This window comes from Terrapene carolina, unplaced genomic scaffold (assembly GCF_002925995.2).
Source record: "Terrapene carolina triunguis isolate 2854851 unplaced genomic scaffold, T_m_triunguis-2.0 Scaffold132, whole genome shotgun sequence".
Classification (NCBI taxonomy): domain Eukaryota; kingdom Metazoa; phylum Chordata; order Testudines; family Emydidae; genus Terrapene; species Terrapene triunguis.
Genome location: NW_020664483.1, coordinates 10,614,523 through 10,639,773, shown reverse-complemented (window position 1 = coordinate 10,639,773; position 25,251 = coordinate 10,614,523). Strand labels below are relative to the sequence as shown.

Sequence of the window (25,251 nt, the reverse complement as noted above, 5' to 3'; positions counted from 1 at the left end):
ATTTCCGCTCCATCCCCATACACGTTAACAGACTTTTCCAGTAGCTGCACTGGCTGCGAATGCCAGGGCAAATTAAGTATTAATCATTAAACACGCTTGCTTTTAAACCATGTGTAATATTTACAAAGGTACACTCACCAGAGGTGCCTTGTGCGCCCTCAGGGTCTGGGAGCACGCCTTGGGTGGGTTCGGGGGTTACTGCTTCCAGGTCCAGGGTGAAAAACGTATCCTGGCTGTTGGAGAAACCGGTTTCTCCGCTTCCTTGCTGGGAGCTATCTTCATTGTCTTCATCATCATCTTCCTCGTCCCCCAAAACCGCTTCGTGTTGCGTGATTCTCCATTGATGGAGTCAAAGCACAGGGTTGGGGTAGTGGTGGCTGCACCCCCTAGCATGGCATGCAGCTCACTGTAGAAGCGGCATGTCTTCGGCTCTGCCCCGGACCTTCCGTTTGCCTCTCTGGTTTTGTGGTAGGCTTGCCTTAGCTCCTTCATTTTCACGTGGCACTGCTGTGCGTCCCTGTTATGGCCTTTGTCCTTCATGCCCTTTGAGACTTTTTCTAATGTTTTGGCATTTCGTTTACTGCAACGGAGTTCAGCTAGCACTGATTCGTCTCCGCATATGGCGAGCAGATCCCGTACCTCCCGTTCGGTCCATGCTGGAGCTCTTTTGCGATCCTGGGACTCCATCATGGTTACCTGTGCTGATGAGCTTTGCGGTCACCTGTGCTCTCCACGCTGGGCAAACAGGAAATTAAATTCAAAATTTTGCGGGCCTTTTCCTGTCTACCTGGCCAGCGCATCTGAGTTGAGAGTGCTGTCCAGAGCGGTCACAATGAAGCACTCTGGGATAGCTCCCGGAGGCCAATACCGTCGAATTCCGTCCACACTACCCCAAATCCGACCCGGAAAGGCCGATTTCAGCGCTAATCCCCTCGTCGGAGGTGGAGTACAGAAATCGGTTTAAAGGGCCCTTTAAGTTGGAAAAAAAGGGCATCATCGTGTGGATGTGTCCAGGCTTAATTCGATTTAACGCTGCTAAATTCGACCTAAACTTGTAGTGTAGACCAGGCCTGAGCACCTGCAACTTCCACTGAAATTGAAATATTCAAGTCACCCACAGAATTTCATTACTAGAAATATTTGTGTTAAACGCTGTATCTTATTATATCTCTACCCAGATATAACGCTGTCCTCGGGAACCAAAAAATCTTACCGCATTATAGGTGAAACAGCGTTATATTGAACTTGCTTTGATCTGCCGGAGTGCGCAGCCCCCCGCCCCCCCGGAGCACTGCTTTACCGCGTTATATCCGAATTTGTGTTATATTGGGTCGCATTATATCGGGGTAGAGGTGTATTTGTTTGAAATATATTCTGAGATAGTAAATCAAAGCTTTGCAGTTGTGCACCAGATAGCCAAGCAAGAGGATACTAAACGACCTTGAAGAGCTGATCAAAGCTTGTAGGTGTTTTTATATATGTTCTTATCCTTTAATTTGGTTGTATTTCCATTCTGAAGAAAATAATGAATATTCAACCCTTCGTGCTAAACCTGCCTTGGCGTTTCTCATTGTTACTTTTACCACGTAGACAATGTGGGAGTCTAGGTCTTCCCGACCCATCAAGTGAGTACAACATTTACCAGTCAGAAATAATGGCAATTCTCAATAGAGAAATGAAATTTAGAAGTATTTTCATGACTTGGCTCTTCCACTCTAGGTGACAAGTTTAAAGGGGACTGGGTAGGCAAATTTAAAAAAACATCCTTTTGCAAGTAACAACTCTTTCCCTACCTCCCACTTCTACCCTAGGTTCACCTTTCCTAGCCAATGAAGATGGTGTACTCGGTGGAGTGATAGTTCTTCGATCTTGCAGGTGTTCTGCAGAGCCTGACTCTTTACAAGAAAAGCAGACTCTACTAGGTAAGAAGATTTTTGTATAGTTTTATTGTGAACAGGAGGTGCTAAACTCACAAACCAAGCAAGGGCTGGAATAAAAATCATATGTACTACCACCAATTGAAAGCCATAAATAGGGATATCTGGCATAAAAGAGAAGCATTTGTCAGTGAAATACAGGAATGCTCTGGGGGAGGGACAGAGTGGAAGTTGTAAATATTTTTTGTTTTTGAAAAGTATGGGTGAGACCATGCCTCTTAAATTGCCATTTGTGAACTTAAATGTGATCCGTATTGGTCTATGGAGCCAGAGTCCTTTTTAGTAAGAGTGTAGATAATAGTAGTAATATTTTCATTTTAGTTGCTTGGATTCTTTTTTAAAAATATTTTTAAAACACTTTCTCCCAATATAGAGTACCACATTTCTGGTCAAGAAAGACGCATGCACATACATCCTGCTGTTAAAGCTGCTCAGTGCATTGCATGTCAAAATGTGCTCTGTACGAATGTTTACCTCTTTTTTTCTCAGAGACCAAAATGTGTATGATGGTTTGGAACATGGACTTGAAATTTGGCAGGGTCACCAGACTCCTAGGGTCAGAAATTCCTTTTGCTGCCCCCATGAAAATCCATCCAGATAAGCCACAGCACTGACATTTGCATGTGCACAGTAGGATTTTCATGTTTGCTCCTGAAATGCCTAATTATTCAGTCTACACTGTGGACTTCCCCCCCTGCTTTGCCTCCAAACAGATGTCACACAGACAAAATGAGTCATTCTCTTCTTCCTGCTACTACTGTATTTCTCCCATCAAAATACTCTTTGCACTAGGAAAATTTGCACTGGTCTGGGAACCAGAAGAGCATATGTTTGTCTTGCCTCTTCTGCTGATTGGTAATAAAATCTGTGCACATTGCAACCCTTGCAGCTTCATTGCTACTCTGGAAGGAAGACACGTCCCACCATTTTACAGAATGATTAATGGTCACTTGTGGCAGATGTGGGAATAGAACACAGAGACCAAATCTCCCACTCCTGTTCCAGCCCCTTTGTGCTGCCTGAGCATTGCAAAAGGGGTGGAATCTGGCTACAGCTACCAAGTTGATAATTCCTTCATCAGAAGGTAACTTTGTGTTAGTGATCCTGGCTTCTACACCAGCACTTTCCCTCTGCACCCCAGTGTAGAAGCCATGAGAGGGGAAATGGGAGAAGGCAGGGCAGCAGATTTCTGCTCATTCTGTGCCAATAGACAGTTAGTGTATGGTCCCTTAGCTATCATAGCTAGTTGTCCATAATTTAGAGCTGCATGCGGGTTAATATAACTTTATGTTGGAGCTGGAGCAGCTTGAGAATCAGAGCGATAACCAGTCACACATTACCTCTTAGAAAGAACCTGCCAAATGTATATCTAGGTATATTGTCTGTAAAAAGAGCTATTCCTACATATGTAACCACGGTTTCATTATTGTTCCGTTTTAGTGGCTGGCCCAAAGATAACGCTTAGTTTCTGGCAGCAGTAGTGGGCAGTTAGTCTTTTAATTCAATTAGAGGTTTTCATGGAAATTAGTGACAAGGGGGACTGTTCTGATCATGTAGTATGACCTTCTGCATTAATACGGGCTATAGACCCTCACCCAATTTCTGAATCAAGCCTGTAACTCTGACTGAGCTCATTTCAAAGCTACATCTATACTACAAGCTAGGAGTGTGATTCCCTGCTTGCGTACTCATACTCAACTCGCTGTCCTCTGAGCTAGCATGCTAAAAATATAGTAGCGTAGCCGCGGTGACAAAGGCAGCAGTTGCATGCTCAGTGACAGTGATGGTACAAGCCCTTAGTTGGTACCCACGGGATTCAAGCTGGTTTGTACTTGGTGTGGCTAGCCTGTGCCACCACTGCTCCTGACTGTGCTACCGTGGCGATGCTACTATTTTTAGCATGCTAGCTCAGATGAGAGCTATCATTAAGTATGTGTATGTGAGCTGGAAATCACACTCCTAGTATATAATGTAGACATAGCCAGTCTGAATTTGTCTGTTTTAAACTTCTAACCGTTGGATCTCGTTATGCCATTTTCTGCTATTAATATCTTCTCTACGTAGGCTCCGTTCAATCTTCTCTTGGGTAAACTAAATATATTGAGCTTCAGCCTTGTACTATAAGATGTGTTTTCAAGGCCTGAAATTATTGTAGCTCTCTTCTGAAACCGTTCTGATTTTTCAACCTCTTTTTTGAAGTGGGTTTGCCAGAAGTGGACACAATATTCTGGTAACTGTTTTGCTAAAGCTGTATGCGGAAGTAACATCACCTCTCCACTCTTACTTCATAGTCACCTGTTTATACATCCAATGATTACTTTAGCCCAGGGAGGTGAGAGTCTATTGGTTATTTTCCGTGATCTCAAAGTCTCTTTGTTTCAATACATCTAGAATACAGTACCCCATCTTGTAACACATGTTCTTTGTTCCAAGAGTAGTCAGGAAGGAGTAACACAATAACAAAAGGGAACAAACATGCACTCAGCACAAAATCAATAGGTTGAGAACAAAATTAATCAAAACACCCAAAAGATGTGAAGAGAAGACAATCTTTAATTGCCTACACACCAATGCTAGAGGCCTGGGTAACAAACCAGAGGAATTGCAATTGCTTATTTATGAGCAAAAATTTGACTTAGTTGGTATTACTGCAACCTGGTGGGATGATTCCCATGATTGGAATGTTAAAATCAATGGTCCTAACCTATTTAGGAAGGATTGAATGAGCAAAAGGGGAGGGTTATCAAAAACGACAGCCTGTTTCCAAGTCACTGACAGTGTGGAAGAAAATGTCTGGAATGCTTATGGATCAATGTCCTAACAGACAATGTACAAGCTAGGGTATTAGTTGGTGTCTGCTACAGAGCATGAAATCACACTATTGGATAGTATGACCAGCTCCTAAAGCACCTATCTATAATCTATGATAGGGGGAAGCTTAGTGATCATAGGGGCGAGGAAGACTTCAATCTGAATAACATATGCTAGAGGTCTCGTGCTGACAGTCCTAAAACAGCCTTAGAATTTCTAAGTACTAGAAATAACAATTTCCTAACAAAGTGTTGCATCCAGTATGGGGGAAGTCTTTATTTAGACCTTGTCTTGACAGAGGAATTGATCACAGAACTAAAAATTAGTGGTAGTTTATGTAGATGTGATCATGACTTTATCCCATTTGGTAGGTGTGAACAGAATAAAATCCAAACCAGAAATATATATACTTGATGCTTTGAAAGGGCTAGTTTCATAATGCTTAAAACAGTTGAGCCAGATCAGATGGAAGGAAGAATTTAAATTGAAAAATGTGAATTGTTTAAGAACATTTTACTAGATGCCCCAAAAGCCACAATTGAGAGAAATCCATGCTGCTTTAAAAAACACATAGTGGCTTAGAGGAGAAGTGAAGGCAGCTTATATGGAAGAAATGGGAAATTGATAGTAATGAATATAAACCAGAAGCTAGGAATTTGTATATCTATGATGAGGTAGACTGTAAGAAAATCAGAAGTGATGGAATGGAAGAAAAAAAAAAACCCCAGAATCTGTTGAGGTTAAAATCACTTGGTGGGAGGAGGGGAAGATGATAAAGGCTCCACTGGGATAGCACTTGGGGTCTGCTATAGACCTCCAGGATCTGATTTGCATATGGTTAGCGACCTCTTTCATATTTTAAATTAAATGAATACTTCTGGGAATTGTGTGATTGTTGGAGACTTTAATTTCCCACATATAGATTGGAGGACACATGCTACTAATAATGGTAGGTCCCAGGTATTCCTGGATTTGATAGCTGACAGATTTCTTCAGCAAATAGGCACCAAACCAACAAGAAGGGATTCCCTTTTAGATTTAGTATTCGTAAGTAGTGAGGACCTCATAGAAGAACTGGTTGTAGAGGAAAGGCTTGGTTTGAGTGATCATGAGCTAATTCAGTTTAAACTAAATGGGAGGAGAAACAAACAAACAAACAAAAAACTAGGGTCCTTGATTTCAAAAGGGCAAACTTTAAAAAATTAAGGGAATTAGTTAGGGAAGTGGACTGGACTGAAGGATCTGAATGTAGAGGAAGCTTGGAATTACTTAAATCAAGGCTACAGAAGCTGTCTGATGCCTGCATCACAAACAAGGGGGAAAACGTGCAGGGAAGAGTTGCAGACCAAGCTGGATGAGAAAGCATCTCAAACAGGTTATTAAGAGAGAGCCTACAAGGAATGGAAGATAGAAAGGATCAGCAAGGTAAGCTACCTCTTGGAGGTTAGAAAATGTAGGGGGGAAATGAGAACTCCCAAAAGCCAAAGAGTTTAAAGTTGCAAAGGAAACTATAACCAATAGTAAATGATTCTCTAGCCATATAAATAAAGAGAAAACAAAGAAAGAAGAAGTGGGGCCACTAAACATTGAAGATGGGTTGGAGGTTAAAGATAATCTAGGCATGGCCCAACTCCTAAATTAATGCTTTGCCTCAATTTTTAATAAGGGTAATAAGGAGCCTAGGGGTAGTGGCAGGGTGGCTAATGGAATCGAGAATAGAGAAGTAGAAATTATCACAGATGAGGTGTAAGTCAAACTCAGACAGCTTAATGAGACCAAATCAGGGACCCAGATAATCTCCATCCAAGAATATGAAAGGGACTGGCACTGCTATGGCACTCATCAGCATAGTGTCAGTGCTTCACAAATAGCAATAAAATTATCTTCACAACCATCCCTGTGAGCTGCACAGGTGTATATATATACCCATTTTACATATGGAGAATTAAGGCACTGAGGAATCAAATATAATTGAAAAAAATATCCACTAATTTGAGACACCTATGGCCTGATTTTTAGTAATACTTAGCATTTTTCTAACACTTTATATATTCAAGGCACAGTTCCTACTGAATTCAGTTGCAGTTATGAGGCTCTGCACTTTTGCAAATCTGATTTCATGTGTCTCAAATTGGGCACCCAGAAACTGAGGAATTCTCAAATAGTGGCCAACTGTGACAAATTTTGGTTTGCGGCTTGCCCAGCATCACATAAAAATTCTGGCTGTGATAGAATGTGAGTATGTTGTTAATAACAACAAGAATTAAACTCTTTAGAACAGGGGCAGTTTCCGTTGTGTTTGTGTCGTGCCTAGCACGGTGGGGGCCTGGTCCATGACTGAGGCTTCTAAGTACTCCAATAATAATAGATAATAAAGGTTGCATGGGCAACCTTAATTCTAGCATGTCCTAACTCTTGAGTGCTTAACTCTGCAATCTTAATTCTGTTTTAATGTAGTTTTTTTGTATGTAATTTCTGAGCATTTAAACAAAGCAAAAATGAATAAATAGATATTCATGTGGAAACCTTCTCACCCATCCACTGCATGAGTCATCAGTAGGTTGGGGATCTTTAGATCTCCAGCATGGACCACTGCCATTCGAGGTAGTGAGCCAGCTACTAGAGGGGGATGACTAGTATCAGTTATCAGTGGGATTCACAGCTATTTGATGTGAGAGGAATGTTGAGACTTGGAAATCCTGGGTTGAATTTCAGGTGCTGGAGGGAAGTGTTAACTAGTGGTTATAGACCCCTCTGCTCCTCACGCCCCACCCTCCCCTGCATTTCACTCAGGCAGCTTCCTCCTCTTCCTTCTCCACACTTACTGGGCCCTAGTGTGGGGAGGAGAGACATTGGGAGCACAGGAGTCTCCCTCCTGTTACTTCCACATGCCCAGCACTACAATGGTCCTCCAGCTGGGAGGAGGAATGCTAGGGAAGTGCTGCTCAGCCCCTGTAGCCCTGCGCTGGAGCTTGCTGAGTGCAGTTGGAATCTTTGGAGAATTTAGCTTCCAAACTCTTATGAGCCTCTGAAAATCAGTTTGTAAGGTGTTTGATAAAGACTTGTTACTTTGCCAGGTTTCTGTGGATTTTTACAGGGCAGGCAAAAGGCATATTCCTGACACAAAGGCCTCACCCTGCCAAATTTCAAGTCCCTGCTCTAAAACATGGAAGTGCTAGAGCTTCTCAATTAAATGCTTGTACAAATTTAGCATAGGCAAACTTTTTATTCTTCCCTAATCTCATTATGTGAAACAACTAACAATTTTAGCTAAAAATCCTCCTGAAGTAGAAACCTGTCATGGAAAACTTCAGCCCAAGTGATGAATTTGGCCAACCATTGTGCAACTGAAAATGGGATTTGTGATGGAGAGTTAGGCAACCATAACTACAGCCATCATTGCCACCTGTGCTTCTAATATGTTGGCTTTGGCCTAGTTCATATTGCTAGCAATACTGCTGTCTTTCTTTTGGAACATACCTCAAACTGCTTAATATCTAGGACCGAGAATCTTGCCCAAATGGTATCTTCAGAGAAGTGAGGATTACTGACCTTGTAATTCTTTTTTCTGTGAGGATAAGGCGGGTGAAGTAATACCTTTTATTGGACCAACTTCTGTTGATGAAAGAGACAAGCTTTCGAATTACACAGAGCTCTTCTTCAGGTCGGGCATGTCCCTAAAGATACTCTGGCAGGGTTTTCACCCACCTCCCTTTAGTGTTTGGAAGGCAACATTGTTTTGTGATTTTTTTTAAATCATATTTATTGATCTATCTCATTTTGAGCCACTAATTGTTCAATTTATTTTGTGACTGGCTTATTTCTTCCAGGGAGCCTTTGTTTCTTGTTCAAACAGGAACTGAATGGAAGGTTCTGAAGGTGGCAGTTAATCCTAGGCAGCTCTTGACCATTGGTTGTAGGGTTGCCACTAACAGTTCCCTGAAGACCCAGTTCTTAGACAAAACTCCCCAACATCTTTCTTGAGCTAGAGAACATAAAATCCAAAAATCTGAGGATCCTGCCAGAGTTCTGTTTTCAAAGAAGCTGAATTACAAGATGAGTAATTTTCCCCCTCAGCCCTTAATTCTAGTCTTTGGGAGTTTTTTAAATTAGATTTATAGTATTGCATTTTAAAGCTAAGCTTTTGCAGTGCAAAACAAAATCTATACAATACAGCTCTAGTTGACTTGTTTCGTACGGGAACCTCCTGTTGCAAACGTAAGCAGTTTGTTTTTTAACTATTCCTCTCCTCTGTTCATTCTCCTTCCAGTCCTCGTATCTAGCCACCTTTTTCTTTCTGTCTGGGCCTCCCTCCCACTTCTCCTGAATAATATCCTTACATCCTCTTCCTCAAGTCTGGGAAAGGTACTGAGGGCAGGTCTACACTACAAATTTACAGCAGCGCAACTATAGCGCTTCTGGTGAAGATGCTCTAAGCTGAGCAGAGAGCTCTTAATGATTCCACCCTCTGTGAGAGACGGTAGCTATTCTCCTTCTGACATAGCGCTATCTACCCCGGCGCTTAGGTCGGTATAACTATGTCACTTAGGAGTGTGGATTATTCACATCCCAAGCAACATAGTTATACCAAAGTAATTTTGTAGTGTAGACCAGGGCTCAAAGGTACTAAATACAAGGACGAACAGATACTTTAGCATAAATAGTTAGCACATAGCAGCAAGGAAACCTGCACAACACTTTCAGAAGACGAGCCTGGTAGCTTAAATTCATAACTTTGATGGACACTAAAAATCTTGGTCTTAAACCATAAATCCAGTGTCTTTATTGTTACAACAATCCATAACTCACTAACCTCCTCATTCTGTCCTGTGACTACTGGGGTATTAATGGGCCATTTCACCTTGAACACACCCCGAGCAACGTAAGTTTCGCCGGCATAAGTGGTAGTGTTCACAGTGCTATGTCGGTGGGACAGGAGAGCTCTTCCCCCATCATCATAGAATGGCTACATGAGAGATCTTACAGTAGCACAGCTGTGCCACTGTAAGCTCTCTAGTGTGGACATAGCCTTAGTACCTTTCCCAGACGTGAAGAGCTCTGTGTAGTTTGAAAGCTTGTCTCTCTCACCAGCAGAATCATAGAATCAGAGGATTAGAAGGGACCACAAGGTACCAACAGAAGTTGGTCCAGTAAAAGATGTTACCTCACCCACCTTGTCTCAAGGATATTTGTTGTAATTTGACATTCTTCAACTGGCCAAAGAGGTCTCACTCTTCTAACAATGGAGCACACTGCCCTTACCGTATTTCCCAGACCTTGCTGTCCCAAGAAACCAGAGATCTATGACATATATCCTTATAGTTCTTCTGACACTGCATTGGATGTAAAGGAACAGTGGGGTGATAAGTCATACAGGGACATAGGGAGGTTTTTTGGGGGGAGGAGTGTCTTTTTGGCACATAATGGTTTCTTAGCGTTGATATTGTAACAATTCTTCAAAAACTGCTACAGAATCAATGGGAGGTGTTTTTCTTACTTTGTAACATCTTAATGTACTTATAGCCCCATTTTTTCCAAAGACTGTGATCATCCCTCCCAGTGACATTAGTTATACCTCTATGGGGTCAGCACCTTTGATAATCAGGCCACTTGTTGTTGTTCAACCATTAAAAAGTCAAAACTATTAAAATATATAATTCCTGAGTCAAGATTGGGTATTGCTGAACATATGCAAGATCTCATAAGTGCAATTTACACTTCACAACACAAAAAATGGATGAATTAGCAATAGGATTATATGCTGTTGTAAGAACTTGACATTACTGACATGTAATGAGAAGTATGCCAAGAAATCAACACTGTCTGCATGAAGGAGTTAATAGAACTAAAATGTAAGCATGATGAGACATGAAAGAACAGCATGTGACATTGTATGTGAATTAAATTAACTTTTCACTTAACACATTTGGTAGCAAGATTAATGACTTGTGTCTGAACAATATTTAACAATAGTGACAAGTCTTCCCTTTCAAACATCTTAGTGCTGTCACTATCATTATTCAGTGATGATATTTGCTTTTTCCTTGGACCCCATGCCCTTATCATGTGTTCTAGTGGCAATTTATGGAGATTCATATCTGCAACTCACTTTGTATCAAGATGAGAATGTATCCTTAGATTTGTATTAAGATTATTTTGCCCTTCTGCATATCTAATTACCTGCAGGATTACCTAACTGACGTTGTCCTGAGCACATTGTCTATACTAAATCATTGCTTTGGCTTTCTGAAAATTTAAACAAATCTTAATGTCATACTATCACATGGCACTGATGCATCTTGCTTTTGTAAGCATATGTTTCAAGAGATAATGAGCAGTATTAAGGTTTGTACTCTCACCTCTTAAAAATTCTTTAAAATTATATAGGGAAAAATGAATATAATTGAATTTTTCAAGTCAAGGTCAAAGGCTCCTCCAGAGATGTTTTCCTATTGTAATTTTTCAAAGTTCAATCAGTGGAGGTAAGGGTTTTGGGAATTTCTGAAATAGAATCAGATTTTTAAACGGCATAATTCAGACGACATTGTTAGATATAAATCAGCATAGATAGTAGATTCCTTTTGGAGCTTTATATGCACTCTCAGTTCTTGAAGATGGCAACACATTATTTTTGTACAAATGACATGTCACATGCTGGATATTCAAATAAGCTATTGGTTTTGTGTCTTTTTTTTTTTTTAAAGAGCTGAAATAAACATACAAGGTAGGTTGAGCATTTTTGTTTTTAATGAACTGTGCTATTCCAGGGAATCTGTTCAGAGCAGTGAATTTACATACATTTGAGATCTTGATTTTAATTCCAGCACTTCTAGAAACTAGCACTATCTGCAGCTTGAAGAGACTCATCATGAACACACACAGCTATCAGTAGTAAAATTCACAGCTATTGTGTAGAATGTAGATGGTGGACAATAAAGGCTAAAATATCCTTAAAACTTAATTAATAGCACTTCACACATTCATTTATAACAGTTATCAGCATTCATTCTTTTGTATTCTAAGTGTATACTGTCTAGTCTCTCTTTGCACTTTGGAAAGTAAAGTTAGAAAATGAAATTAAATTAGTTGTCCAAAAGGAGCTAATTGCCTACCTCACCTATCGCTGAAAATTTCCAGTGTTTGTCTTGTTTTCAAATTCAGTGACTCAATTTCCTTAAAGAAACGGTGATTATTTAACTACAGTCACTTGTGTATTTAGAAAACTCCACAGACAGCAATAGTATAAAAAATTGCAAGATTTTTTTTAAACTAGAAATGTCTATGGCAGGGATCGGCAACCTTTCAGAAGTGGTGTGCCGAGTCTTCACTTAAACTTAAGGTTTCGCATGCTGGTAATACATTTTAACGTTTTTTAGAAGGTCTCTCTATATACATCTATATTATATAACTAAACTATTGTTGTTTGTAAAGTAAACAAGGTTTTCAAAATGTTTAAGAAGCATAATTTAAAATTAAATTAAAATGCTGATCTTATGCCGCCGGCCCACTCAGCCCGCTGCCGAACTAGGTGAACGGAACCCCAGGCCGGCAGCGGGCTGAGTGGGACCAGCGGGACCCCGGCTGGCAAGGGGCTGGCAGCCGGGACCCCAGACTGGCAGCGGGCTGAGCAGGGCCGGCAGCTGGGACCCCAGACCGGGGGTGCAGGTGGGAATGTGTGTGGGGGGATGTTTGCAGGAGCTCCCGTTTGGTGCTCAGGGTGGGGGTGGGGATGTGGGGGGGTGCAAGAGTCAGGGCATGGGGGGGGCTGGGTATGTGTGGGGGGTGCAAGAGTCAACGGGCTGGAGGTGTGTGAGGGGGTGCAGGGGTCAGGGCAGAGGGTTCGGTGTGTGTGAGGGGGTGCAGGGGTCAGGGCAGAGGGCTGGGTGTGTGTGAGAGGGTGCAGGGGTCAGGGCAGAGGGCTGGGGTGCTCGGCTCATAGGGGTGCTCACAGCAGGGGACTGGAAGGGATATGCCCTGTTCCCACCTCTTCCCCCAGGGCCCCGTCTCTTCCCCCAGGGCCCCGTCTCTTCCCCCAGGGCCCCGTCCCTTCCCCTAGGGCCCCGTCCCCACCTCTTCTCTGCCTCCTCCCCAGAGCAGCGAGCATGCTGCGGGTCCGCTCCCTTCCCCCCCCCTCCTCCTTGCAAGGGCGATCAGCTGATCGGCGCAGGGAGGGAGAGGAGATGGGGCAGGAAAGCACCACGCTGGGGGAAGAAGCGGGGGGGGGTGGGGAAGCTTGGCTGCTGGCAGGACCAAGCTTCTGCCTCCTGCCCCCGCAGGAGAGAGCAGTGGGCGGGGGGGCTGAGTGGAGCTAGGACCCCGGCAGGCAGCTGTGTGCCATTAAAAATCGGCTCGCGTGCCGTCTTTGGCACGCGTGCTGTAGGTTGCCGACCCCTGGTCTATGGAAAATAATGATCTGGGAGAACCAGTGCACTCCAATTGTGTGATCCTGTTTTCTTACTATATTTGACAAATTCACTAATTAATCAGTGTGAAGGACGTATCTAAGTATAGAACTCTTTTTTCTCTTATTGTTTGACTTGCACAGATTCTGGCAATATCTTCTTCAAAATTCTCAAACCTGTTTTTCCTAGAATTGTCTGAATTTAAAAAGTGTTCTTCGGGATTAGTGGGTGAATGTAAATGTTCCAAAGGCCATTTTGCTGAACCCAGACTTAAAGTTTGTTAGACAGGTGAAGAGTTCTGAGTATCTATTTGATTTCTATTTTGTACTGGAGAAAGATTTAGTTGTTTTAAAATATTATTCTTTGATAGCAGGTAAGTAATCTAAAAAAGTCTTCAGTATACTACATATATTACACACAGTAGAGTTTTATGAAACTGAGCTCTGGCCGGCAGAAACACTTGATATTTTTGTCACAAAAATTATACATTTGAGAAGAAAAAAGTCTGTCACAGTAAATAGGGATTACCCAGTACTAAGAATAAATCATTTTAACAGTTGAAAATTTTTGTTAAGCAAGGGAGAAAAAATAAAGCACATTAATATGCTTTATATATGTCTGAATTTTAATTTTAAAGAGACATTCTCCGTTTTAGTAATCATACTGTAAAAAAAAAAAAATTACTTACCTTACAAATAAATAAATACAACTTAAAAATGCATGCTACTTTTCACTACATATGCCATTTATTTCTGGTTATTAGTGCTACAGTATTTATTTGCAACTACTACAAGGAGTGCTTACTCTTACTTCCACTGGAATTACTTTTTTCTTGTAAATAATTTTGTTAAATTTTTATAAAAGCACCAAACCTAAACTTTAAGCTAGGTTTGAGTTGTCCCTTTAATTTCTGGTTTTGTTAAAAGTGAAGTTTTTCCACACTTAAAATGAATGCATTTGTTTGTGACTTGTTACATTTTTCCTTGTAGTGGAGTTCTTGTGGAGTCATACAACAGAGAGCATGTGTGTAGGATATATGTCAGCACAGGATGGCAAAGCCAAGGTAAGCCCTAAGGAATAGGTTGTGACCTAAAATCTTGTACAATGACTTCAATTTTATTTTGAATTCATGAAAATTAACTCAAACTGTTGAAATATTATTTTAAAAGCGACGTAAAATAAGATTCCATTTACTCGATTAGCTGCAACCTTGCCACTGATGGAGCACTTTCTGCTCCTTGGCCAGGCTAGTGACCAATACTGTTAATACAAAACATCCTTAAGATCAGACTTCTATAAAGGTCTGCAAGTAAAAGATGTAATAATGAATTAATGAAAAAGAAAGCTACCGATTTGTATGAATCAGTGTGTATTTTAGCATTCTGCTTGGACTTGAGTGTTCAAATCAGCTACCTCACTGGTAGTTTGCCACCCTTGCTCATTTTGATAGTGCTTTTCATTGGTGATGTGCCCTGTGTTCATTTGATATTTTAGATTTGTGTAAATAATGTTTAGACCCTTCCTACTTCCCTTCATAGGAGGTTACTAATAACTCTGACTTTTACAAGGGCATGCCCTTCACATTCTTGTATTTTTAAAGCCTTGCTTATTTAGATTATGATAAATCTCTTATCATTTAATTAAACTGTTTTTCCGATCTTGATCCTAGCAATATAGATTGAAAACATGAATCAAAAGAAATTTACTGCTACATGTTGAAAGGAAAAGTGAAGCAGAATAGGAACTCTTCTGCTTTTAGATAAGTGAAGTAAATGGATGCTGTTTGGTTTTTTTGTTTGTTTTTTTAAGCATTCTAATCAGAATGAGACTTTAGACTGTAATCTAGTACGTAGTGTTGAGTATCTAGTCATCAAGTACATTGTATTTCCTTTTTTCACCATTTAAGGTGATCATTATTCATAGTTTCCATAGGCGTGCATGGTGCCTCACAGATGCATAGGGAAAATAACACCTTTCTCAGAAGTGGTTATGTAAAGGCAACGTCTACAGCAGTTTTATACAGATTTAGTTCTTTTGATTGAGGTGTGATATTTTTAAGGAAACAGGTAGCTATACTGAAACAACTGCTAGTGTGGGTGCAGTTTATAGAGGTGCCTTATATCAGTATAGCTTGTTGCCGTTCACTTACGGGAATAGCTATTAATCCTAGGTGGATTGTACTATTTTAACTATACTGGTGTAGTTAGATGTTACAGTTTTTGTGTGATGACAAGCCCTTAGGCAGATAATTGATATAGAAACTGAAATACCCCGTGATGGGTTGGAAATGAGAGAAGAGGGTATAACACAAAAAAATCTAAGTTTATTCATAGGATCCTTTATCATAAAGAATTCAGATCAGCTTGGCAGTTTCTTGGATGTTTATTGTAAGATTTTGTTTTTGCCTACATAATTGGGTATGAGACTGTGAGAACATAGGGGAGGGATAGCTCAGTGGTTTGAGCATTGGCCTGCTAAACCCAGGGTTGTGAGTTCAATCCTTGAGGGGGCCATTTAGGGAACTGGGGTAAAAATCTGTCTGGGGATTGGTCCTGCTTTGAGCAGGGGGTTGGACTATATGACCTCCTGAGGTCCCTTCCAATCCTGATATTCTATGATAGTTGAGTGTAGTGATGGAAAGTGAAACAAAAGAGAGGGATATGCCATCTAGGAGCGATGTGCCATGGATGAGGACGAGGCGAGCTGTTTTCAGGCATGGGGCAGTGCTGGGGAGAAGACTGGAGTGAGTGAGAGGCAAATGGGACATTCTGGAGAGAAGTGTGGGCAGAGCATACAGTGTGAAAAGGAAAGCAGAAGAAGGTGAGATGCAGGCAGGAACACAGCTGCGTAGAATTTGAACATGAGAGTGAGTGCAAATTGATGTGGAAACAAAACTAGAGAAGGAACTTGGTGAGAGAGGGCGGATCAGTTTTACAGCTAGAGGGGTGAGATGATTTGATGAGAGCCCGGATGCTTTGGGAGAAAGTTAGAGAGATGACCCCAGTAACTGTGAGTCTGAGTGATCAGGGGTGTAGTTCAGCAGTGTTAAAGGGGGGGAGGAGAGGGTTCAAAAAGAGGTTTGCTTTTTGCTGTGTTTAATTAGTGGGATGTCAAGGAGGACAATTTCTCCCTTCTGTGCAGTCCTGTATTTCTGTCTGAGGTAGATTTACAAGTAACTATCACAAATGTGATATCTGAAACCATGGGAGTAGATGAGCTCCTCTGATCAATAAGTACTGTATGTAGAGAGAAACAAAGACAAGGATACCAACAGAGGCTATGTCTACACTACGACCCAGGGGTGAGATTCCCCTGCCATGTACACATACTCCTGCTAGCTCACATTGAGCTAGTGCAAGTATAATTAGCAGTGTAGTCACAGCAGCACCAGCAGTGAAGGCACAGCTGAGCTGTGCCAATTACAAGCCCACCTGAACCGATGAGAGCTACCATGAGTAAGTGTACATGAGCAAGGGAATCATACCCCTTCGCTCACAATGTAGACAATAACCTGAGGGAGAAGGAGGAAAAGCAGCTGGTTACAGAGATGCTGACACAGCGGCCAATGGTGCACACTTTTCTATGCCACATGTACAGCTTATTTCCTTGGATAATCAACTGAAATGCGGTGTCACTGAGTTCTTGTTTATTTTAGATTTTTATTTTAAAAGAATCTAGTTTCTCAAACTCAAGTTAGTGAAGCTAGAACAAGCCCAGCTGCAGATGTCCCAGCATGCAGCAAACATGAATGCATAAACCTGCTTCATTCTTTATATTTTTGATCCTGAAATATACTCATTAAAAGAAGTGAAATGTTAAATTATATTAGAAATAAAAGCTGATTTTGTTTACACAATATGGCTCCTAGAGCTGGTTGTGAGGAAATGTTTGTTCCTAGCTGGTGGTAGCCTGCTGAAGTCTTTAGTATGTCATATGAAATCTGGTTAGTAATAAGCACTAGCAATACAGTGCCATACCCAGAGATGTTTTCCTACTCGCAGTTGCATCGTTTGACATCTGGTGTACATTGTTTTCATATTGCTGGTAAATTCTCCAGCTGGTAATCTTGATTGGGCTGACAGACACAGCTGCTTCTCTTGGTTCACTTTTAAATTATGTTTTGACCTTCATTGAAGAAAGTTAATCCCTCTCCCTTTCTTCCTCCTTTGAGCCTGTGGCTGCAAATGCTTTCCAGAGAAAAACCACAAATGCCTTGGCTGCCGACTTCTATTGATCAAAAAAAAAATCTTCTGTCATAAAGGCTGGAATTTTGTTGTATTGCAAGTAAGGCTAAGTCATAGGAGGGAAGCCAGGCTTGAAATAGAACACAGTGTATTGCAAATCATTTTTTTTTTCTTTAAAAAAGTAAATATTTGGCAAATTTAACATTGTATTTGTGACATAAAAGTACAGAATATCCATGTATAAAACTCCAGAAACAAGCTGGTCAAGTGGGTAGTATAAAATTGACTTCCCTCCCTGTTTATCTAAGTTTTTTGCAGCCTTCACTAGTCCTGGGCTAACGTCTATTCTGAAGTCAAGTGGTTCACATCATGGCCAGCCAAAGGCTGGCTGTTAATGACTGAGGAATTCACAGACAGTGCACATCAATACAGCAAGTCCATTGGTAGCAAAATTTTGTAAAATGATAAGATATTAAGAATTGTAAAAGGAACACACTAATATTAAAATCATAATTTTGTGTGTGTATATATATATATATATATATATATAAAAAATATTAATAGCTTAAGGGTCTCTTCTAGTCCTAGATCACTTAGTCTGACTTCCTGTGACATTTAAATGTCACATAGCTACCCTGTATTGAGCCCAAAAACATTTGTTTGGTTAATGCGTACCTTTCAGCAACGCATCCAGTCTTGATTTGAAGAGATGGAGAATCCCCTCTTCCTTTGGTTATTTTTTCCAATAATTAATCTCCCTTGCTGTTAAAAATTTGTGCCTAATTTCTAATTTGAATTTATCAAGCTTCAGATTCCAGCCAGTGGTTCTTGTTATGCCTTTCACCACTTGATTGAAGAGTCCTTTAGAGCTCACTATTTTTTCCCGGTGAAGATACTTATACACTGTAATCAAGTCACCTCTCAATATTTTGGTAAACTAAACACTTTGAGTTCTAAGTCTCTCAATGTACGGCCTCAAATCACTTGTGTGACTGTTCTATGTACCCCCTCCAATTTGTCAACATCCTTTTGAAAATGTGAACACCAGAATTGTTTACAGTATTCTAGTATGATGGCATGTCTACCAAATGTTAAAATGTTGCTGCAGCGCAGCTATAGCACTTCAGTCAAGATACTACCTATGCTGATGGCAGGGCCTCTCCTATTGGCGTAGGTACTCCATCTTCCTGAGAGGCAGTAGCTAGATCAACTGGAGAATTCTCCAGTTGACCTAACAGTGTCTACACCGGGGGTTAGGTCAGTTTAACTGTGTCGCTTAGGGGTGTGGATGTTTCACACTCTTGAGCAATGTATTATACCAACCTAATTTCCTAGTGTAGACCAGGCCTCAGTCTCACAAGTGCTCTATAAAGAGGTAAAATCACCTTCCTACTTCTCTTCACTGCTTCCCTATTGATACATCCAAGCATCTCATTAGCCCTTTTTGCCACAGCATCACACTGGGAGCTCATGTTCAGTAGTCTGTCCACTATGACCCCTAAATCCTTCTCAGAGTTGCTGCTTTCAGGATATAGTCCTCCATACTTTAGGTATGGCCTGCATTCTGTCTTCCTAGATGTATACATTTCCATTTGGCTGTATTCAAATACATTTTGTTTTAATGGGCCCAGCTCACCAACCAATCTTAGTCATTCAGTATCACTGCCCTGTCTTCATCATTGTTTATAACTCCACCAATCTTTGTGTTAACCACATATGTTATTGGCAGTGATTTTATATTTACTTTCTGATTTCTGATAAAAAATGTTGAATCATGTCAGACCTGGTACCCATCCCAGTGGAACCCAACAAGAAACACCTCCATTAGATGATGATTCCCCATTGATAACTAGTTCTTGAGATTTCTGAGCCAGTTTTTAATCCATTTAACATGTGTTTTCATATTGTATATTGCTAATTTTTTCATTAGAATGCTGTGTGGTGGTAAGTCAAATGCCTAGCAAAAGCCTTAAGGGTATTACATCTATGTAGTTACCTTTATGAACCAAACTTGTAATTTCATTAAAGAATGAAATCAGATTTGTTTGACAAGACCTATTTTCAATAAAACCATATTGACTTCCATTAATTATATTCCTATTATATTATATTAATTATATTCCTATACTTTTAGTTCTTTATGAATTGAAGTCCATATCAGCTTTTCCCAGCTTTTTCTGCTTACCCGGGATTGATGTTGGGCAAACTGGCCTATAGTTACCCTGAGTCATTCTACTTGCCCTTTTTGAATATTGGCACAACATTTCATTTTCAGGAATTTCCCCGGTATTCCAAGATTTATAAAAAATTTATCAACACGTTAGAGATCTCCTCAGCCAATTCTTATAGGAATCTTGGGTGCAAGTTAACCAGGCCTACTGACTTTTAAATGTTTATCCCTAGTAGATGCTATTTAACGTCCTTCTTAGTTACCAATGGAGTGGAAAATTCTTAATTATCCTCGTGTTATATGAATAAATCATCCTCCTTCTTTCCAAATACAGAACAGAATTATTTACTGAACACTTTTGCCTTTATTTGCATCATTAACAATTTTACCATCTGCATCTAGTAATGGCTTCATACCACTGCTAGGATCTCTTGTTCGAAGTATACTTAAAAATTCTTCTTTATCCTTAGTTCTGCCAGCCATGACTTTTTTTCCCCTGATGTCTTTAGCTTCCCTTATCGATTTTCTGCACTTTTCTGATCTATATGGAGTGCTATTTATTTTCCCTGTCTTCCATTTATTTTATATATACTAATTGCTGTCTTTACTTGGCCACCGAACTAGGGTGGGCTTTTAGCCAAAGTTTTTGTCCTCTTTGATTGTGGACTTTTGGCCAGCTAACAAACTTTTCGTAAAGGACTCCCAATTTTCATTCATATTTTTCAGTCTAAATTTTTCTTTCCAGTCAATTTAGCTCAAGATTTTTCTCACTTTGGGAAATAAACCCTTTTGAAGTACCAACTATTTTGGTACTGTTCTCTGCCCATATTGAATGTAATCAAGTCATGATCACGGGTCCTGAGGCCATCACCAACTTCAGTCAAGCAATAGATTAATCTTTATATGTCATTATGAGATCCAAAATAGTTACTTCATGTTGGGGACACTACTGCTTGTGTTAGAATATTATCTTCTTTCATTTTTAGAAAAGCATTTTTTGTAACTCAAGTTAGACATTTGTAATAAGGCATTTGATCGAGCCTATAACAGTAGCTCATCTCCTGTGTGTTTTCATTAACTTGTTTCTGCAGTAAGTGGGGAAAAAAACAAACAAAAAACTTTGAAACAAAAAGATGCACACTCTTCAGTGGTGGTGTAGCATTATTAATTGCTTATTTAAAAAGGGAAGCGGGAATTTCAGGACTTAGGATAAGAAATCCTGAAACACAATACAACTACAGCTTACAGAATGGAAGGCAGCCTTGGGGTCTAGATATATTTTTGTTTTAGCAAACTGTTCAGTTTCGTTAGTCTGTTTCCTCAAGTACCCTATATAATCTCTGGACTATTTGGTATGCATAACTCAACGAATTATAGTATTTTTAGATATTTAACAAGTGATTACTGAATATTATTTCAGAGAAACTATTAAATATAGAACTTTATGAATGGAAGGAGAAATATGCCTGTCTAGTCCATCCATATTGGTACATGGCCTTCTTGTAAATGCTTCCTGATTCAGTTGGACTATTGTTACCTTATGGCTGGTCTCGACTACCGGGGAGATCGACCCTGCTGCAATCCAGCCTGCCTTCTAACTCACTATAGTAACTACTGTGACAAAGTTCCTCCTCTATCTTGGTGGGTCCTGCGCTTATTGGCGGATTTTCTTGCCTCAGAGATTCACCATGTGGGTTGGGGAACAGCCCAGAGACCTTCCCCTCTGGAAGAACCCACAGTCCAGGTCAATTGGGAGGTTTGGGGGGAACCCGGGCCCGCCCTCTACTCCGGGTTCCAGCCCAGGGCCCTGTGGACTGCAGCTATCTATAGTGCCTCCTGTAACAGCTACAACTCCCTGGGCTACTTCCCCATGGCCTCCTCCAAACACCTTCCTTATTCTCACCACAGGGCCTTCCTCCTGGTGTGTGATAACACTTGCGCTCCTCAGTCCTCCAGCAGCACACCCTCTCGCTCTCAGCTCCTTGCGCCTCTTGCTCCCAGCTCCTCACACTCGCACCACAAACTGAAGTGAGCTCCTTTTAAAACCCAGGTGCCCTGATTAGCCTGCCTTAATTGATTCTAGCAGCTTCTTCTTAATTGGCTCCAGGTGTCCTAATTAGCCTGCCTGCCTTAACTGGTTCTAGCAGGTTCCTGATTACTCTAGTGCAGCCCCTTCTCTGGTCACTCAGGGAACAGAAAACTACTCATCCAGTGACCAGTGTATTTGCCCTCTACCAGACTCCTGTACCCCACTGATCTGGGTCTGTCACACTACCCTATACAGGCTGCAAAGTAGCTTGTCCTTAGCCAGATGGGACATTCCTCTGACAATAGTAAGGGTCATACACCTCTACATGCCTGCTAATATTTTAATTAGATTCCTGCCCCTCATGAGTTCTCTATCTAAAGCAGTATGTATCAGAATTCAGTGCTACAGAGTGGAAAAGGGCACCCATATTAGAGAGGATGCTGAAGGGATGTGTGGGACTGTCTTGCCAACTACTCCTACTAAGCCAGGGGAGAGGGGAAGATCTGACTTATCACCACAGCCTCTTGAACACCTGATGGCCCATGGTATCAAGGCAGCTAAGAGATCAGACTTAATCAGTAAGGACAATTCTTGATTGTCTGTAACCAGCAGAAAATTATTGACCCTGACTGTTTGTGCCATATAGCAATCTGAAGCATGACTGAAAGATATAAAAGGAACCAATCAAGTCCAAGTGTGCCTGGAACTGCCCAGCAAGCATCTCAAATACCTTTCTCCAGAAAGAGAGGAGACTGATCAATTATTAACCAAAATGTTCAAGTTCATGCAAGTCCATTGCTCAGAATTTGTTAAATGTGAACATGAAGAGCATGCCACCCAGTTGGAATGAGGCATTAACCACCTCCCTTGGCAGCACATCCAGGACCTCCCTACTGGTCTTTATCACCAGGAAGGCCATAGGACCATCCTGCGTGTAGTGGGTCAGAACTCCCTAACCATCTCCTACATCTCAGCTAGAAACATTGTCCACATCCTCTTTATCCAGCCTGCCATGATGTCCTCACAACAGTGGGAGCCAAACCTCTCCTTATGAAATTGACCTTCCCTTTTTAAACAACCATTAGAAGATGCTACAACAAGCAACTGCATATGTTCTAAAACTGCAAACAATCTACTCTAACTTGGATGAACAACCTAAAATAACTCTGCCACAGAGTAGTTTGTAATAGAAGTGACCAGAGGAACTTGGCTTCCACCACTGGATTCTAGAAGGTGCAAATTGAAAATAGTTATGTGGCTAGGTCCCAGTCTGCAGCAATAGGTGAAAAAATATATACCTCAGGCTCCATGGATTCATTTACCCAGGGAAGCAAACAGAGAATCTCCATTACAAACTGTTCTCTACCTTGTTTTTATTATTTTAATTGCAGTGGATTCTACTTAAATCAGGGCTGTTTTTTGTTAAATAGAGAGAGCTGCTATAATCGGAACCAATTCTTTTCAAGAATATCTTTTCTAGTCTTCAATAATTGTTCCCCTGCAGCTTTGTTTTGCCCTCTTTTTGTCCATGGATAGCCTCTTTCCCTTTTTTTGCTTTCCCTCCTTCTCTGGGTCAGCAGAGAAGGCGTTAATGTCCTAAATATAGGCACTAAATACGTGGAAATGCCAATTTAAAATGAGTCCAGGCAGTCTCGATTTGCTGAATAACTGATGTCTCAGACTTCTAGAACAGTGGTTCTCAAAGCCGGTCTGACGCTTGTTCAGGGAAAGCCCCTAGCGGGCCGGGCCGGTTTGTTTACCTGCCGCATCCGCAGGTTCGGCCGATCACGGCTCCCACTGGCCGCGGTTCGCTGCTCCAAGCCAATGGGGGCTGCAGGAAGGGTGGCCAGCACATCCCTCGGCCTGCGCCGCTTCCCGCAGCCCCCATTGGCCTGGACTGGGGGGGTAAAATGTAAAAGTTTAACCAGTTAAGCGATAAGCATCAGTCTTATCAGTTTCAGTTAATGTTAAACTCTGCTGCAGGACCCGAGCGCCCGGGGTCCTGGCTGCCAGCCCTGTGTGCCTGGGGTCCCAGCTGCCAGCCCTGCGTTGCACTAGGGCTGAGGCAGCCTCTGCTGCCTGTTTGAGGAATGTCCCTGTATTTGAAATTTGTAGGGCAACTACATAGAGCTCAAATCATGCACTTACAAGACACTATTTTGACAACTGCTTGTTAGTCACTGAGATGGAAATCCATGTCAACAGTCGCGTGAGAAGAGAATGGTTACTTATCTCTTGAAGAACCAGTGATTGTAGAAGATTGTCCAGATGGATTCAATGATCCTACTCTTCTATCCTTTGCCCTGGGCCCACTTTGTCCTGTATACCTCCAGGTGTGGGGGGATGGGGGAAGCGAGAGTATCTAAGGTGTAGGCATAGCCCCAGTGGCCATTGCTGGCTAAAGGAATCTGACTTTGTGTACTTGGGGCTCTTGCTTACAAACAGTGTAATCTGTGTGGTGAACGCATCTAGAAGAACCACACTTCTGTAGGGTAACCGTTTTGTGTGGTGTTGAAAATATAATGAAGCTTAATTTGTGTTGAAACAAAAGGAACAATAATGCTTTATAGGATATTCTGGTATCTTGGGTCAAGTATTTGTTGATGAGTTCTCTTATTTGGAGACTGACACCTTTTGAAAATAGTTTTTTTCCTTAGTCATATTTTCCATAGTATGTATAGTCCCATTGCTACCTTTCAAATTACATGTCACAACTCATAAACACCATTGTGAGGGCTTGGCTAAACAGTATTTGTACTGTTTTAACTGTAAGTGTTTGAAATGCTGTAGTTAAGTGGTACAACACCCTCGTGTGGAAGCCGTTATACTAATATAGTTTATTCCTTAAAACTAGTGGAATAAGCTATATGGGTATAAAGGTGCCCTATATCAATATAACTGCATAAAAATTAGAGATTGTACCAGTTTAAATATTAAACCGACAAAAACAAACCATAACTGAAATAGTTAAGTCAGTTAAAAAAAACCTGTGTAGACTTGGTCTGAGTTATGCTTTGGAAGCTAATGCTTTCTAGATGGACATTTGCCAGTTCTGGGCTTAAAGAAGTTTAAACTAGAACTGCCTTCTTACATTTGGTTTATGACTAGGGCTTCAATTAAAAAGTAGTAATTCATTGCCCTTGTAACTACTCTTATTTTCCATTTGAATTCTTTCAGGTTTATTTACCTTGTCTTAAAAATACATTTTTGAGGATAGGAAATGGCTGGTGGGGAGGAAACCACCTATTTGCCTAAGTTGTTGTTTTGTGTTCTAACTCAACTGCTTTAAACACTGCAATTGCTCCTGCTGTTTCTGATCTTTAGCTTTGCTGAGGCCCTAAATGGGAGCTTTATTCCCATCTTATTTCATTTGAAGCAGGATCAAAATAGGCATGTAAAAGAGACTTAATGCGACGTTGAGAAACTGAGTGGGAGCCTGCAGGAAGTACTTGTGGTGCAATTTAATTGTGGGTTTGATTTAGGGTGGGGTGGGGGATGGTACGTGTTAATTGTGGTAGCTTGTTGTAGAAAATATTCTATATGGAAACTGGTATTCAGGAAAAGAATTCCTTAGTTCACATTTCAGAGTAGCAGCCGTGTTAGTCTGTATCCGCAAAAAGAACAGGAGTACTTGTGGCACCTTAGAGACTAACAAATTTATTAGAGCATAAGCTTTCGTGGGCTACAACCCACTTCTTCGGATGTGGGTTGTAGCCCA

The 25,251-nt window shown here is 41.0% G+C and overlaps 1 protein-coding gene across 2 annotated transcripts in view; it reads left to right on the top strand.

The window, feature by feature from the left end:
- The window catches only part of TASP1 (taspase 1), a 172,261-nt gene that overhangs the window by 126,552 nt on the left and 20,458 nt on the right, over positions 1-25,251 (top strand). For both annotated transcript variants that reach the window (XM_026653183.2, XM_026653182.1), the window contains 2 exons: positions 1,812-1,922; positions 14,140-14,213. In XM_026653183.2, the coding sequence (XP_026508968.1) occupies positions 1,812-1,922; positions 14,140-14,213 (185 nt within the window). The remainder of the gene's footprint in view (positions 1-1,811; positions 1,923-14,139; positions 14,214-25,251) is intronic.